The sequence below is a fragment of the Nipponia nippon genome, unplaced genomic scaffold, assembly GCF_047370975.1.
Source record: "Nipponia nippon isolate SJK-2023a ecotype South Korea unplaced genomic scaffold, ASM4737097v1 scaffold_5, whole genome shotgun sequence".
Classification (NCBI taxonomy): domain Eukaryota; kingdom Metazoa; phylum Chordata; class Aves; order Pelecaniformes; family Threskiornithidae; genus Nipponia; species Nipponia nippon.
The window spans coordinates 26,668,528-26,682,502 of NW_028262369.1; the positions used below are offsets into that span (position 1 = coordinate 26,668,528).

Consider the following 13,975-nt stretch of genomic DNA (forward strand, 5'->3'; position numbering starts at 1 on the left):
TGTTCTTGTGTCATTCTCTGTCGTGTTCCAGACACATCCCAATATCTTACTCATTTTTTAATGGCAGCTGCGTATTAGAAATGGGATGGATATATGGGAACATTTTATATCTAGCACTTTGTATGGTCTGGAGAGAATCTCCAGAAAAAAGATGTAACAGATATGAATCACTTTTTCATTCTATAATCGTTTAAATAATAATGCATACTAAACCCAGTTTTGGACAGACTAGTCCTAATTCTGGGGCAGGAATGTGGAGTCTGGTATACTGCATGCTATGCCTAAGAGTGGAGGACAGTGTGAACCATAGAATCATAGAATAGTTTGGGTTGGAAGGGACCTTTAAAGGCCATCTAGTCCACCCCCCCTGCAATTGGCAGGGGCATCTTCAACTGATCTGGTTGCTCAGAGCCCCGTCCAGCCTGTCCTTGAATGTGTCCAGGGATGGGGCATCTACCACCTCTCTGGGCAACCCATTGCAGTGTTTCACCACCCTCATTGTAAAAAATTTCTTCCTTATATCTAGTCTGACTCTACCCTCTTTTAGTTTAAAACCATTGCCCCTTGTCCTATCACAACAGGCCCTATTAAAAAGTCTGTCCCTGTCTTCCTTATGAATTGAAAAGCCACAATAAGGTCTCCCCGGAGCCTTCTCTTCTCCAGGCTGAACAACCCTAATTCTCTCAGCCTTTCCTCATAGGAGGAAGTCTTCAGATTGCAGAGCAGAGCCAAGGTGAGACACAAAAAGGCAGAGATGCCATCTTTTAAGACTTTACTTTCAAACTTGGTCAATATTACAAAATGTTCAGTGCTATTAAAATCCAAAATTATTCATAAGATGGTTTAGGTTAGAGCTAAATTAATCTATCTTGATTTAAGATGCACTTTATCTTCTCTCAGTTCCACTGTGGAGGAGAGGCTTGACTTGGTATTACTAAATATGTTTTAAATTGATTTAGTAACTGAGTACGAGCTTCCCAGACAAACCCTAGCTTGTTTCTGTTGAGGCTTAGAGAAATCCAATGGTAAACTGGGATTAGAAAACAAAAATGCCTGGTGCTAGTTCCCCTGCACCAAGGGAAGAGCTGATGCACTTTATTAATATATTTTGCTTTGTAAGAGCAAAGTAATAAATACTTAGGCAAGAATCTCCTGCTTTTTTCCTCACTCCGGATCTTAAAAATAAAACCAAGAAATGCATCCTGCTTGACATCTCCTATTCTTCTTTCTAGTTCAAGTTGCACTAAAATGTTGGAATGTAACCGGTGAACAGAATGGAGTAGAAGGGAAGTAACCCATCATTCTAACATTGTTCCCCTGGGAGTCTGCACTCACGGTTTATATGTGGATCCTCGAAAAGTGGCAGAAAGCTGGAGGGACTTGGGGGGATTATTTCCATTCTCTGCCTCTGTCATTTGCACTCTTAAGATCTGTGAGGGCAGCACATGGCCTCTGCTCTCCACCCTTGACAGTCTGGTGTAGCTGAAGCACGGCTTGGCCTCTCGTTTCCAGGCAGGACAGGAAAAACCAGTGACGTTTCTGCACTTAACAACCTCAGAAATAGCCTCAGATTTCAAGTGACAATGATAAAACAGGAAAAAAGTTATTAGCTTATGGATAAACAGACCATCCCTAACCTCTCAGTGTCATTTCTGAGAACCTCTTGTGAAATTAAGGATTTTATCTATCAATAATACTGGCTTTCTCTGATATAATTTCTTTGCTGATTATATCAATCCATCACCAGGATGTTGTAAAAACTGTAGTAAATCTTCCCTGATACTTCCATCGGGTCACCCCATATGAGACCCCATCACATGCACAGTATGAAAAAGTGCCAGGGAAAATAAATCAAGATTTGAAAGACTGTTTTTACAGTGAAACAGAAGTTGCTTCATACTATGTGTAGTACAATTCCATAGGCAAAACTGTTCCTCTGTCATTATTTAGGCATATAAACTAAAGTGCTGATCCTTACAGAATTAAAGCATAAGGACATTCTTGCTGCCACCTATAGTCTGCAATGATTGCACATTTGCTCTTTCAAATAAGCAGAGGTAATATTTCTGGAGAAATCAGCTATAGTACTCTATATAGGATATGTATGGATAAATACAGTATATGATTTCCTCTTGATTCCACTTGAAAATATGAAAATGTTCATGGTTTGGGTTTTTGTTTTGAGTTTGTGCGGGGTTTTTTCTCTTTTTTTTTTCCCCCAAAAGAAACCACATTATTAATGTGCAGAGCTCTGGGCTTTAGGGATCACTTGGATTCCTGGAGAGTTTCAGTTTTGTCTTTCTCCAAGTTAAAGCACATTTTAAATATGTCAGGGATGAAAGCCAATCACAGAAAAAATGAAATATTTAAAAAGCTCCCATCCCTTGAGCCCGACTTCAAAGCAGGTTTGTGCTTAGGACTGGGTAAGACAGTGAGCAAAAGAATGTTTTGCAGTCAGAGGAACCCATTGTTTGCTTAGATCTTCCTTCTTTTTCCCTCCTCATAACGAAGATGCTTCATGGCTGCACACATTCCATTCTAGCTGTGCCCAAGAGCTCGTCTCACTCTCTCTGCAAAGGAAGTGTCTCAATTTAGGTAATTCCACTCAGGCATTTTCTCTGGGCATGTTTTATTATTGTTTTTCTGGTCTTGATTAGCATAAAGCTGGGGGAAAAAAAAGCTGCTAGTCACAGATGCTCAGAGTACTGTTTTGGCAACAGATGTTAAGGTTAAAGGCCAAGCCATTTAAAATATTGATCGATGACATATATTTACAAGCTAAGATGGTCAATGCATGAAGAAGCCTAAGGTGCACAGTCCTGAAGTGGGTTTTACTTGCAGGAGTAGTCACTCCACAAGCTTCTGTGTGACTTCAGGTACTCAGAATATTATAGCTCACTGCTGAAAAAAGGAAGAAAAGCTGTAAAGGAAGTGAAATTTTAGAAGTATTGAAAACTATACTGAAGCTTGATTAATAGCTGCTCTTCCTCTCTTGACTTCTTCCATCGTAGCAGCACCTAGTTTCCTTGGCAAAGGGATCCACACAGCAGAGACAGCATTTCTCTAGGGCTTCGCAGTGGGAAGGACCTTATACACCCTCATATCAGCAGATACCTCCTGCTTCCCTGAACAAGGCAGTTCACTCTCTCCCTTTCCTAATAAACTGCCACTGCCAATATTTCCTTCTAAAAGAACTGTCTTTGGGCTTAACACCCACGAACATACCATTACGTAGTCATGGAATCAGTGACAGCAGCTCCAGACTTTGAGGGTCTTAAGTCTGGAATAAAAATACGCATATCAAAACTTTTTGCAGTCAAAATGAATTCCAGTAGCAGCATAAATGGCTGATAGCATTCATAGTGCCTAGTACAGTACACTCTGCACAGTTCCCATGACCAGAGAAAGGTCTGTCCCTCTGAAGGAAGTAAAATTAATGTTCTGTTGGAGTTCCTTTGTCTAGCACTGTGTAAGGTAAATAACTTTTAACTTTAAATAAGTACCAATTTGGTTCTCAGTGACTCAACAGAAATGACTAATGTCTCATTGCAGACTCACATGGAATCTCGTAGTAAATCCCATCTTCCATTGTGTGCGCCACATGGCCCTCGAAGTACTCTTAATTACAGGCAGACACTCCGTGCAAGCGAAGCAAGTGAACAATAGGGTTGATTCTTTGTCTACGTTGGCTCATGTTTTGGCTTTCTCGCTATCCAGAAGCTTCGGGGGCAGATGCAGCCCACATCCTAATGGTAGGCTATGCAGTCTCAGAGCCTCACCACCAGGCCCAGGAGCACACATTGCTGTGTCTGATGCCAGAGCAGCCTTGCAGCTCCCCCCGTTCCTCCCATTAGCCCTTTGTCTGAGGGATACACGCTATACACATCAGGGCTCTGGGTTTAGTCTCATTTCCTTAGGAAGCAAGGCTTGTGTAATGATCTTGCTTGCCTCTCTGTCCACATGTGTGTCAGCCCCCTTCCCCACAGTATTTTTTTAAATCCATTAGCCAAGCTCAACCACATTTGACAAATGCCTCAGAGATAATTGTGTTCTGACAAGTTTCATGAATACTGGCAGCTGGATACCAGAGAGTGGCACCCAAAATTAGTGTTCCCACTGTGGGAGAGGCAAGCAGGGCTCCGCTGTGACACATGCTGCTTGGCAGCAGGCAGCACACGTGTAGCACCACATTTGTCAAAGTGTCACAGAGGGTATGGGGACAGCTGGGTTTACCCTGACATGCTTCAGCCGATGTTGCGGTGGGCTGCCGATCTAGCAATGCTGTGGAGAGGGGGTGTCAGTGCGAGGGGAGCCAGCGGCTTCTGGGGTGAGGCAGCACAAGCTGCGGTGTGGAAGGGGGGTTGGGGGGACAAGAGACGCCATGTGTCAAACCGAGTGTGAGTGAGGGCATTGTGGTAAATAAAGATGTTGGAAAAGGAAAACTCACTGGTGAACAAACCCTACAAGCCTCAGCACACGTGCTTCAAGGAGTGGCCTTTTCCAGAGAAGGTGTGATCAGTAAGTCAAAAGATGGATAAACTCAGGGTGGATGGAAGAGGATGTCCACAGCAATACATCTTTTCAAGCCCAAGACTGGGCAATGGGTGTCCACCCTAGTAGTTCCACAGCTGGGTAAACTCCCCTGCATGGTGGCTGGGCATGGCAGAAACTCAGGGTGACAGGGATTCTGATTTCATTTGGTTTACTAATGGGGTGGGTCTGAGTGCATGGGATCATGCAGGACTTGGCTCCAGGACGTATGGATGTGTGGGGTGGATTTTTTAACATTTTCTTGCTTCTCTAGAGGGGCAAGCTGATTGTAGGCACTCTGCTACTCTTTCTCGTCCACCTCAAGCAGAGTTGAACTATCCGCAGCAGCTGAGACAGTATGGAAGGGGCCAGGAGAGACCTCTTAAACATTCATGAACTGTTCAGGGGTGGGATTGTAAGATAAAACATTTGAGTGTGTTTACTGGCCACCACACTGCTAAAACTACCTTTTGAGCTTTTTGGGTGAGTTATTGACACAGGCCAATAATAGTCTGCTAGCCTTAGAGAGCATGAACATCTCTTTTTAGCTTCAGCAGTTTCCTCCAGGCTGTGCTGCCAATATACCTGAACGGCGTGTTGTAGGAAATGCAGCTGAAGTTTGAAATGACACTGTACAGTCAAGGTCAAATTGGTATTTGGCTCATCTTCCAAGCCTGATAATGAATGTATGAACAGTAAGGATTTGGGGGAAGTGGAAACTATTGTATTATAAAATAGATTGAAGCCACCAGTAGAAAAATGACATTTTCACAATGTAGCACCCTAGCTATTCACTTACTGTTATCAGAAGAGGCTTTGACAAATAAATCCTAGCATCACCTGGGAACATCTGACTTCTTAAAGCCCCTTCTGTCTGGCTTTCAGTGCAGAAAGCAAGTTGGTTTCACTGGCTGGTTGACAAATGTTCTGTCTAGCGGGAGACAGAGATGATGTGGCTCATTTTTGTTGCTTTAGATCTGTCAACAGCTGAGGACTCATTGTTCATGAGAAGTTTTTGACTCATCTAAAGTCCCTGACAAAGGTGGCTGGAATCTTGCCTTAGTGGTTCTGCTCTTCAGTCACACAAACAGATGCTGACATTCAGCCATGTCTTATCCACCCAGAGGGCTGTCACACATCCCCCACGACTCCAGATTTTCATTATGCTTTCTGCTTGTTCCATGTCACTGCGAGGGTTTGGGAATGGTGCCATCCAGAACCCTGTCAGTGACAATGGGACACGTCCAAACATAGCTGACATGCAGCTCTGTCTTCCTGAATGTGTAGCTCTGCACACAGCAAGTGGGAGAGGAAAGGTGAATCCTACAGGAGGAGAGAAGGCAAAGAAACTAGGCCTCAGAGAGGGTGTGAGCTCTTCTGTGCTGTATAGCTGGACACTGTGGGAGCTGGCAAATTTCATTTGCTCCCCACAGCCTTCAGAATACAATGTGAGTGGCTGCTCTAGTCCTCCTAAGTGTGCAGATTCCCTGGGAGGCATGCCCTGGCGGGCCAAAACTCTGGTTGATGTGTTGTAGGCAAACTTTAAGAAGAGGAGGAGAAGGGCAGAGAAACTGAGAAAAGAAGGACTAGACTTTTCCAAGAATTGCACTTAGTAGGAGCCAGTCCTTTTTTCCCCCTGCCATAGGGTGGCATTCACAAACAGTGTTTGTAACGCCAGGCAGCAAGCACTTCTGTGATCTCCCCTCATTGCAGATGCCTGCTCTCAGTGCAGCCTTCACGCCAAAAGTCAGTGTCAAGGCCGTGACCCCCAGATAGCCTAGACTGTCTTAGTGCATGGCTTGCTTACTCTTTAGAAGGGAGACTATAAGAAAAAAACTTAATCCCACCATCTTAATCCAAGAGTCCTAGACAAAGCTTCCTGAACAAACTATGTGTTTGAGGGCATGATAGACACTTGACTATTAGTGCCTGACTGCCATGGTAGAGGAGAGTAGCCAGAGTCCTAAAAAAAACGGAACATCAACACTCCTCTGTGTACTAGTAAACCTTTTGTTTTCATGGTCTCATTAAAAATTTCTCCTCACTCCTCTTCACACTTAGTTTATTGGGGTTTCATTTGTATGCATACGTGATATTTTTAAATGGTCTAGGATTTCCAGCAGCATGCTAATTGAAAGCCAAATTTTCAAGTTTTAAATGAACAATGAAAAAAAACCCAGATCCCAGTCCCCCTTACACAAACACAGTGCTCTGAATTCAGTGTCTAATGTGATGTTGGTAAGGTATCATGTACCCCTCTGCTGTCAATATTAGCTCCATCATTCTGCAAACAACGAGCACTCTGAGTTCTCACTCAGAAGTACGATGAAGGCAGGGTGAGAGTCCTGCCAAGTCCTGCCAGCTGCTAGGAGGAGCGCTTACAAGTCTGCAGTCACAGCAAGGAAGATGTGGACCGCCTGAGAGGGTTGGAGGGGAGACACACGTGTCAAAATACCTTGATACAGCTTTGAGTGCTGTTCCGAGCACAGCAGTATTCACGAACGTACTGGGTCTCTGAGTAGGTGACTCCCCCTGGCAGTATGAGTCCCCCAGCAGAAGCGGGCTGCTGTGTGTTTGTATCTCCGGGTCGGGTGGGGGATAGGGAAGGAGCTGGGGACTCTCAAAGACTTACTTGGATGCTTCTTTCCTTGCTTATTTTATTTTGCAAAATGGTGTGTGTTCACAGGCATGTACAGTGGTTCCAGCGCTAACCATAACGGTCCCTCACCAGGTATATTGCCACCTCCTCATGACATCCCTTCAAGACACCATCCACTCGACTCTACCCTTTCCAGTCCACATCACCATCAGTCACCACTGGAGAGTGCCAGGGAAGGGTATGTGTATGAAACATGCTTGGCCTCTGTCTGGCATGATAATGAATGATTAATTGTTTATTTTACTTTGCATGGATGCTGTTCGAATGAAAAGCACTGGCTCAAACTAAGCAATTTTGTTTGTTGTAGAATCATGGAATAATTTACTTTTGAAGGGACCTCAGAAGGTCATGCCGTCCGTCCCCTGTGCAAAGCAGAGCAAACTTTGACATTACTATCAGGTTGCTCAGGGTCTTGTCCTTGTCTTCAACAAAACACACTGAGATTTTTTTTTCTTCATAGAATGCAATTGCATTTAGATTTTAATTTTTTTTTTTAATTCTTCCTTGATGACTTCTTGTAGGTTTGGATAAGTGCAGACAACTTTTCTCAGCTAAAATGACAAATCTCTCAAAGGGTAAAAACCCGAACTATGACTCACTCGGGAATAAGGCAGTGTTTGCCTTAGTAAGACTTATTTTGTGTCAGAGTGGCAGGCTTTCTCACTTCCTTGCTCTCTGGTAAGATTTTCTGTAATACATCTCTCAACAGCGGGCATTAACGAGTAAGGTCCTAATCAGGGAAGGGTGTATTATCACATTGATTGTATAGATTGCATTGCTACAGTATGGATTGCATTGCATTGCTACAGCATCTGATACTTCTAAAGCACCATTTGCTGAAGGATCTTATAACATCTTCTCAACAGTAAAGAATCTCTGTAAGCCACAAAATTCTGCCCTAATCTTTTTGCTTAGATTTTTTTTTTGTGCTTAGCCTCATGCAAATTAGGCATCAAACTTAACTGTTTTTCTTCCCAGCGCTCTGGACAGGGAGGGGACTCTGATTTTGCTTTACTGATGGGAACTTGGAATACAGAAAGATTAAGAGATTTTTTTTCTTCAAAAGATGTTGGGTTTCTTTAGCAAATAGAGCAATTGAATGTAGAGGTTTCTCATCCTAGTCCAGTGACTGACACAGCCCTTCTTTTACATGGGGAAAGGAAAGCCCAGAAAGTTTTTAACTGTATGCTTTAACCAAAGGGCAGAAGGTGGAGTGTATGTGGCATGGAAGGGGCCCGGTAAGGAAAATTACACCTGGAATAGTTGAAGAACAATCTGATTAAGGAAATTCAATTAGGAACATATTACCCCAGTTTTTTTCTTAACTGGGGAATGAATGCTGGAGCACGCTGAGCTTCTATACCCTGCTCCTCGTTCAGCCATCTCTTCTGACCTATGCCAGTAGCAGGTGCCCATGCACCCTCCCAATGTATGATGCATGTCTGCCCATCGTAGGAATAGACTTATCCTGTCCCTGTCACATAAGATGCCTGTGCCCAACCCTTCTCCTTCCCTGCCCTGCCACCCGCATTCCCGGCCTTGTATTTCCTGTTGGCAGATTCATGCCCGTGGCAGAGTCATGGCCAACAGAAGGCATTGGGCATGCTGATTTAGATGGAAGTTATACCAGATAAATATGAAGTTTTCTGTAGCAGAGAAGGCAGTGAGCACAAATAGGAGGAATGGAGACAGACAGTCCAAAGTGGAAGTAATCCACGAGCATTCTTGCCCTGCAGAATGGGACTACTTGAGCCTAGGGGAATAGGATCCCTTCCTCTCATTGCTCCCCAGTATGCTGCTCAGCTGTTTCCTCTTTGAGTTGGTTCCTAGGGGAGTTAAGGCAAAAAATCCCAACCAAGAATGAAATAAAGTAAGGATATACTATGGGAAGGATTTAACAGGCTGTCAGTAAGGTGGAATTCTTTCTAAGGCACTTCACGTTCTGGCACTGTTAATAAGAAATGAAAGCAAAGACTTGACCAGAATGAGGGCAAGACAGTTTTCCAGTTTAAGGGGTCTGAAGCTCCCAGATGAATTCTCCTTGCTGCCCCTCGTGTCTCCATTCTGGAGTATAGCACTTTTCTTTCGGCAGAAACACCACGCTGAGTGATCTGACTTTCTGACTGAGCTCCTTCTACAGACATTTTGATCATTTGCTTAGGCCAAAGTTCACATCGGAATTGTCTCTGCTGTTTTCAGTTCTAGTGGAACAGGTATTCTTTCTCAGAGGAGACAGCAGTGCTGATTTATTATCTCAGTGCTTATATACCTAAGTAATGTAAAGTCTTTGCAGAAACACCATAGTTAATATCCTATGACATAATGTAAGGGTGAGATGATAACAGATTTCTAACCATGAACCAAACATCAGGAAATGAAGAGTGGAATGTATTTTTGAATAGTTATTTTAAAACAGGGTATCTAGTTTCATGACATAATTACTGGAATTTTTCAGCATCTCAAATACCATTTTCTAAACTCAAAATAATCTTCATTCAGCATTGTCATACCCAGTCCAAGATCTTTTTGCTGTATTTAATTGTTTATGCTTACATTATTAATGACTGCTGAAATAAAGCCCATACATGACATTTTAATTGCAAGCACAGAAACTAGTGTGAACTAATAGTCCTTGAATTTCATTTAGCACAGTTTTGTTTAAAGCATTCATCCATTTAACTGATCACTTAATAATCTAATGCTTGGAGCCACTGAATTATAGAACTGTTACACCTTTGCCAGTTCATAGCAGTATACCATTACTCATATAAAATACATATGGTTTACAATAGGAAAGAAACACCTAACACTACCTTTCTTCATATTAACTGCTCCAGCTTTCTGGCACACGCGTAACGTTTTGCCTCATTTGTCAGCTGTCTCAGCATTCATGTTTAAGTAAATGCGAAGAATTTCTATACTGTGAATCAGTACGATGACAAGACTGGATTGCATAGTTTAAGTCTGTGGAATGAACCAAATGATTACTATCAAGAAATCTAATTACTGAGTCATCAAATGTGCAAGATGCCAAAAACTACATGAGGCGGAGTACAAATAGGCTACTCAAGTTTGACATAAGATTCAGAATTTGATTTAAAGGCTTTTTCTTTTTTTTTTTTTTTAAAGCTCTATGTTATACTGTCCTTTGCCAAAGTCAACACGAAGTGCAGCAGTCAATTTTCCCAAATGGTTTGCTAAGACATTTAAATAGTTTGACAAAATTATCTAATTCACTTGAAAATGTTCTAACAAAATCTGACTTCATTACCAAATGTATTTATACTGGCTTTATACAATATGGAGAGAATTTTCTCAAATTCTGCTATGAAGTGTATGCTAGACCAAAAAATTTTACTTATATTGATATTAATTAAACTAAAAGTGTGCGACTGAGAAATATTTTGGCATCCAGAAAGTGGGCTTGTCATGATCCACGTTTAAATATGTATTTATTTTTTTATTTCAGGTAGCAAAGGTTTATTTTAGCATTTCTTGTAGCATATGCCATGTATAATGTCTAACTCGGTTTCATTTTGCCCATTGCAAAAATAGTCTATTTTGATTTGTAGCAGAATGAAGACGGAAAAACAGCTTTTAGTATTAAATCTTAGATGGATGTTGCACTTGGCTTTCTTTCTACTATTTTTTTAGCTGTTATTATCTAAGTCGTCTAAAAATCTACTTAGTTGCATTTGTAAACTATCTCTGTAAATTCCAGTTTAAAATATTTAGTGTGATAAATTATCAGCTTAAATGAAACCGATGTGACTAAAGTTAAGTGAGTTTGAGTGGTGGCACCAAGTTAGCGATTGGCACCAATTTAGCTTAATGACCTAACAAGGTCACTTTGTAGGATCTGAACACGGTCCCTCTATACGAGACTGTGAGGCCCTCTGTCACTTGTGTCGCCCATAACAAACAGCACTTATGTTCTCAAAAGAAGCTGGGGGTACTGACAAATAATAACTTTACTGGGAAGGTGATGTGTCTCCAAGGGAAAGGAAAGTGAAACTATTTTTTTATATTCCTGTGGTAATTTAGGTCATTGCTGCCCTGTAAACACAACAGTAAATGAAGAACTAGTGGGATTAAGACATCTGTGATGTCCATCGGTGATGATTAATGAGAACTCTGAATCCAGTCTTGTGAGCCTTTAATATAAAGGATTAAGCAATTAAGGTTAGAGGAAGGAGCTTACACAACTCTTTTGCCCAGGCTTCTCACCAGCTAACTGCCACCAGTTCAAACCATGTTCCAGACCCCACTGCAGAGCCACTTACCCATACAAAATCACAAGAAACAGGACTTAAAAACAGTCAAGTGAAAAGAGACATTTTAATCAGGCTGCTTAAACATCAGAATTTTTGTTTGCTTGCTTCTTAGCACCTGTTAATTCAAATACCACAAAAATACTTAAATGTAAAGAGATCTCTGTTAAAAATGTAGTCCTTCATTTCTCTTTATGTAAAGTAACGCAACATACACAGACCCTTCCTTCTTGCTCAGCCAGGCAACACCATCTTTGAAATTCCTGATATTTTTAAGGTTGAAAACAAATATGCAGGACAAAATCTTGTGTGTTAGATTTTTATTTGTACTACTACCATGTTATACTTTGGCAATAAGAGACTGTAAGCCAGCTCCTACCCACGCTTCAGCCCTGTTACATACATTGCCAGGACCCTGTCAGGTGCCTCCCTCTCAAAGAAGAATCTGGCCCAGCACCCCTACCTGCTCGCAGTGAGAAAGTACCCCCCAACAACCCCACACCTCTGCTCTGGGGGATTGGTTTTGGCTTCAGCTTTACTGGTAGATGATGATGGCATACAAAGGTTTTGATGGGTGCTTGCCCATCAGATGGGACCAGACTCAAATTGTTTCACTGTTGTTTGCAAGCAGCTAGTTTTCTGGAGCATGACTGTTTCTGGGATAAGCTTTAAGAAATTGCCCCCAAACCAGTAAAAGAAATGGGGGGAGATTCTTTTCAATAGGTTGTGCTATCTCCTTAACTGCCAGAATCCATGGCCAGATGGGAAAACACATTTGTGTACCTAATTCTCATTACTTTCAGTGCCAATTAGGTGTCTAACTACTTAGGTCTAAATTCTATTCATCTTTAAGTTTGTGAGCTCGCATAAATAAATCGGCAAGGAACTGGCATGTTGCTAGAATCTTTGTAGGAAGCAAACTTTTACTCTCTAGAAGTACTCTGGAGAACGGAATACCTACACAGTTTTTATAACAGTTCCTAGGACCAAGGAGATACATCATTCTCCGTGGATTCCACTGGAGAATACTCTTCATTTATAACAGAATACACAAGTCAGTGTTTTAGTCTTTCTTTCAAAAGCACTAAAACCTGTAACAAGAAACAGATATCTCTGACAGCTGAAAACATTTTCAATGGAGGAACCCAAGAACCCATCATCATTTATCTCAGTGTTATGGATCTGAGCACGCAAAAGGGGCATCGGTACATCTGTCCAAAGAAAGAACAATGTACAGGTGCGGAGCTGAGGTTCATGTAACAAAGAAAAGCAGTAATTAAAAGCACTTGGTTTCAAATCCCAAGTCATTTATCTCATTGGAGAAAATGTGATCACAATTCATTTATAATCACGTCCAGATAGGCTTACACAGTTCCTCCCCCCCTTAAAGCAAAACTAGCATTAGCATAGGCTTAGTTCAACAATACATGGTTAAGAATAACTTTGTGCTTGATCATGGTAAAATATTGTTCAGCCATCAGCAGAAATAGGTGGTCATGTATTTCATTTGTGTTTCTAAACGGGCTGGATTGATGTTCATTAGTGAGCCTTCGTCAGTGCATCTCAAAGTAAAAGTGCTACGTTGCCTGCCCAGAAGAGACACTGTAAGCAAAACTGTCTTAGAGTAAGAAATAAGAGAGTTACAGGAGAAGGTGAGGGGTTAAAGGAGTTGGTCAGAGTAACTCAGGAACCATTTAAGATGGAGTCAACTGGAGCTCTTCCGCATTATATTAATGATTTCAGCCATTACTGGTTTTATCTATAGTTAAACTTAGGCTTAGCATCTGTAAAGCCAATATTTTCCTTTTTTTAAAAATTTTGGTTTGCTTTTTAAGTGAAAACTCTGCAGTTACATGTAAACCATATACACCAAACACAATAATTTATCTTAGTATAACAAATGTTTACGTTATCTTTACATCTCCCACTATTTGGTATAGTCTTTTAGACTGTAAACTTGAAGAAAGGGGGCATCAGCTACCTGTACAGAATCTACCTGCACCTGGAAGCATCTTGCTGCATACTTGCCAGAGAACGATGACCTTAAATGACTAAAACAAGACAGATCAGTCAAGCATGCCATCCATGCGGGATAATACTGAGTAGACAAAATCTGTGTTTGATTGCATGTCTTTGTCATTGACTTCCTGGCAATCACTTGAACCTAAGGCAGTTCTCTTTGTTTAAATATGTTTTGATATTTCTTTGACTGCATTAATAAGGATTTTTTTTTTTTTACTTTTGAAATATATTTTCCTGGTAGATTGTTAGCAAGAATAAGTTTTCAAATTTTCCTTACATGTAGCGGCTTCCATTGCAGTGATTCATCAGCTTCATTTCAAAGGAGATTATTGAACAAACCTTTATAAATAAAGATGTCTTTTAGATTTGCACAGTTCCCATAATGATGGCTATCGAGTAAGTGCTTTGCAGAAATGGCACATATCAGGTCAGAACAATTGTAGAGATAATCATTTAACATAGAAAAAAAGTGTTCGTCTGTATTTGTGAGTTT

The 13,975-nt window shown here is 41.4% G+C and overlaps 1 protein-coding gene across 7 annotated transcripts in view; it reads left to right on the forward strand.

Annotated features, from left to right (window-relative positions):
• Positions 1-13,975, forward strand: part of GLIS1 (GLIS family zinc finger 1) — a 207,664-nt gene that overhangs the window by 174,347 nt on the left and 19,342 nt on the right. For 6 of the 7 annotated variants that reach the window (XR_015698973.1, XM_087733114.1, XM_087733116.1 and 3 more), the window contains one exon: positions 7,217-7,367. Coding sequence is in view for 6 of the 7 variants with exons in the window: in XM_087733114.1 (XP_087589240.1) it covers positions 7,217-7,367 (151 nt within the window). In the remaining variant the exon portion in view is untranslated. The remainder of the gene's footprint in view (positions 1-7,216; positions 7,368-13,975) is intronic. The other variant, XM_087733115.1, reaches the window with a different exon arrangement.